The following is a 3795-nucleotide window of genomic DNA, read 5'->3' as shown; positions in this document are numbered from 1 at the left end:
CTATCTATCTATCTATCTATTGTGGAAGTGGTTTTATGAATCCCATCGTTCAGGCAGAAACAGTGCGGTTGGGGGCCTGCTGTGTCTCAGCTCTTGAACGGCCACCTATTGTCTACGCCCCTGCACAGTTGCACGAAGTAGGGCCAATAGGAACAAAGAAGCGGCAGGGCCGAGGCTCCGCCCCCTCCCCGCCTGCCTTCCTCTGTGAGCTCTTCACATGTACATAATCCCGGAGTTGACCCAGAAAATAGGCAGTCGTTTCAAGATCTCATGCGGTAGTCTTTTGTGTGCGCGCGGCCTCGCTCGAGCATGAAGCGTAACCCCGTGGAGTACGTGCTGTAATTCAGGAGGAGCTTCGCCCTCGCGGAGGAGAAAACAAACAAAAACTGTTTCGACAGAAAAACGAAACGGACGGAGCCCCAGCAAAGTCGCGCAACTTTGTGAAAACGTAGCAGAAACGGGTGAGCCATTTTTATTCGCGTTTGTATTTGTTGGGAGAAGGAGCAGGGAGAGTGGAGGTGGTGGGGGTGCTCCGCTGTGGTCTCGGGGGCTCCTGCCGCCGCCGCTGCTCCTCCATTGTTTGCGTTTTTCCTTGTTTCAAAGTCGAAAATGGCCAAACGGTTCGCCTCGCTGCGTTTTAAACGCTCGCGACGAACACGAACGTTGAGGCGTCGCGTGCGGAGGGACGCGCGCGCTCGTCTTGTTAGTATTGTGGTGATTCAGCTGTTGGGGAGATGTTGCATGATGTCAGTGGTCTTTGTTGCAACCTTACGTAGGAAAAAAACAATTGTAGCAGATCTTTGCACCTGAGCCGCCGCGCAGCATCACAGGGATTTAAACACGATTCAAACAGGGACCCCCCCCCCCCCCCCCCATGATCTTATCGTGCATGAATTAACGAGTTAAATAAAGGTTCTCTGTGTGTATTAACCTGGAATTTCAACCTGGGCGTTTTACACAAAGAGGGGAGATTTTATTTTTTATTTTTTGGAGGACCAGTTTGTGTTTCCAGCAGACATAACGACCAGAAAGGTTTTTTTTATGTTTTAGAAGCAGTTTCAGTTTAACCTGAGGCAGGACGGCTGCATTTAAAGGAAACTTGCTTCCTCTTTTTTCTGTGTTCCTTGTGATGAAGATTGTCTGTTTACAAAAAGTCTCGACTAACTGAGAAATCTGAGTAAAAATCAATGAAATGTCACAAGTGTTCAGTTACACCAGCTGGGTTCAGAGAAGAAGTTATGTGCTTGATTTATATATATATATAAAAAAAATAATAATAAATCTTGCCTGTTACTTTTTATCGTAACGGTTTCTGCTTTGTGCCCAAACACAGGAGACATGGCAGATCATCTGATGATGCCCATGAATCACAGCTCAGCAGGCGCCAGTCTCCACGGTTACAGGATGGGCATGAATGGCGGCCTGCAGGCAGGTCACCAGCAGCATGCCAACCAGCAGGGCATGCGTGCACTTCCCAACGGCCAGATGATGCATTATGGAGGTACCCAGGCCAACCTGGAGACCGCCATGAGGCAGCGGCAGGGCATGGTGGGCGGGCCGATGAACGGACAGCTCAACGGGGCTCAGATGGCCCACCACCAGATGACCTCTGGTAACATGATGTATAATGGGCAAGCTCAGCAGCAGCAGCAGCAGCAGCAGCACCACCCTCAGCAGCAGCATCACATGCATCCACAACAACACCAGCAGCAGGCGCCGCACCCACAGCAGCAGCAGCAGCAACAGTTCATGAATGGAGGGTTAACGTCTCAGCAGCTCATGGCCAGCATGCAGCTGCAGAAACTCAACACCCAGTACCATGGACACCCGCTGGGCCCTATGGGCGGGAACCACATGGGTCCCGCAACACAGTACCGCATGAACCCAGCTCAACTGGCTAGCATGCAGCACATGGCTGGGCCTGCGCTAGCCCTGAATGGCATGGACGCGGACATGATTGATGAGGATGTCCTGACATCACTAGTCATGGAGCTGGGCTTGGACCGGGTTCAGGAGCTACCAGAACTCTTCCTGGGCCAGAATGAGTTTGACTTCATCTCAGACTTTGTTAGCAAACAGCAGCCCAGCACTGTTAGCTGCTGAAAGGATCTTACTTCGAAGCGGGACGCAAAACGGAGAACACGAAGTAAGAATTGTCCAGGACGGATGAAGACAGGCCATCTCTTTTTGGGGTTTTGTGTTTTGAGCACGGACCTGTGCTGCTCATCTAAAGTTGCAGTGCAGCGTGCACAGAAGAGGACTCTGGATGTCCACAGCAAACACAGTTCTCAAGTCTCATGTGTCCGTTAGTGACTAGAGTCTGGTTGGCTTTAAAGCCTACTTTCTCGTCTAGTATTTTCTGGACATGAATGTAATAAAGAAATGCTTAAATTCCTTAAAAAAATAAAAATAAAAAAAGCCACTCTGAACACTTCTATGACACTATGTAGCCTCTAAGTCTGGACTCTGACAGTTTACCAGTAAACAGGTGTATTTATTTATTCCTATCTGAGAAAACTGATATACAGATAAACCACCTTTTCTGTTTTGGGATTCAAGTGGTTTTTATAATCTTTTTTTTTTTTTTGCGAGCAGGTTTGAGAAAAAATTTAAATTTTAAGTTCTCTGCTCATATATACATTTTTTTTTTCCCTATTCTGTTTGGCTTTGTAATAAAATTAGCTGAGAAAACAATGTCATCTAAAGGAACAATTGCTTTTTAATTTTTGAACCACAAAAAGTACAACGTTGTGTCATCCAGAATTACAAAAACAAAAAAAAAGCGGTTCACTTTTGGTAAAGTGCTGCCCCTTTTTTTTTTTTAAAGTTTTTTTTAGGTGTGATCTCAAACTATTCCTGCTTGTACTGTATGAAGCTGTATAACTCCGACATGTCAACACTGTTGTGTTCTAATGGAGATGTAGAACTGCCTTAATCACGCAGACTTTTTTTAATTTATTGGTTGTTTATATTGTTCCCTTTTTTTTGTGGTTGAGATGGGGGTTTTCTTTGTGAAAGGGGTTTGAGGATCAATAAAAATGGCCTGAATAGAAGTGTGGCCTGAATTTCCATTCATTGTATAGCTCTTCCCTGAGGCGATCTTTACATTAACCTCCTGGTGAAGGGAAATCTCCCCTTTTTCTTCCAAGTCATGAATAGGAATATTTAAATAGATTCCCTATTCGTAAACAATGTGCACTTTAGTTTTGCTGAGTTTCCCATTAACTGCTATCGCTATATTCTTGCCCCTGACAAGAATACAAATAGTGGCGTTTGATTTATTTATTTTTTTGCTGGTTAGCAACAAGAGAGCTGTATTTGCCACTAAACACCTGATCTGGAATGTTGCATAATCTAAATTGAATTGTTTTTGCAAGTATTAACCGCTTAAATGTCACCACGTCATTAAAAAAAGGGGGGAAATGTCAGTTGAAGCATGCAAAAGCAAGATTTAATTAACAAAATGTTCTGAGTGAAAAGCTCTGCTTGTAGAATGTGGGGGAAAAAAATACTTCCCTAGATGGGGTTTACTTCACTTTAGATTTCCAAATCCTAACTCAAATAAAGCTCACACAGAGGACTTTTGGCTTTTAGCACTGACTCAACAAATGATTAAGTCTATTTCAAAACGTTCCCCAGACTGCGCCTTTGCCAGTTGATGAAAATAAAACAATTTTCTCAATATATTTGCGTTCATAATGACAACAAAAGGGCGAAGAGATGTCTCTGTGGTGGCAGAGCTGTAGAATTGTTTTGTGACTCCGGGCTGTGAAAACTTGATTGAGGTCATGTTGG

At 44.8% G+C, this 3795-nt stretch overlaps 1 protein-coding gene across 1 annotated transcript; it reads left to right on the top strand.

Moving 5' to 3' along the window:
- Positions 1 to 248: 248 nt before the first annotated feature.
- Positions 249 to 2594, top strand: cited4b (Cbp/p300-interacting transactivator, with Glu/Asp-rich carboxy-terminal domain, 4b). The gene is made up of 2 exons (XM_037676854.1): positions 249 to 461; positions 1334 to 2594. The coding sequence occupies exon 2, from the start codon at positions 1339 to 1341 to the stop codon at positions 2101 to 2103; it is 765 nt and encodes a 254-aa protein (XP_037532782.1). The 5' UTR covers positions 249 to 461; positions 1334 to 1338; the 3' UTR covers positions 2104 to 2594.
- Positions 2595 to 3795: the final 1201 nt, after the last annotated feature.

The sequence above is a fragment of the Nematolebias whitei genome, chromosome 5 (assembly GCF_014905685.2).
Source record: "Nematolebias whitei isolate Nwh7 chromosome 5, NemWhi1, whole genome shotgun sequence".
Taxonomy (NCBI): domain Eukaryota; kingdom Metazoa; phylum Chordata; class Actinopteri; order Cyprinodontiformes; family Rivulidae; genus Nematolebias; species Nematolebias whitei.
Note: the sequence above shows the minus strand (reverse complement) of the source record. Positions and strands in the feature narration are given on the sequence as shown.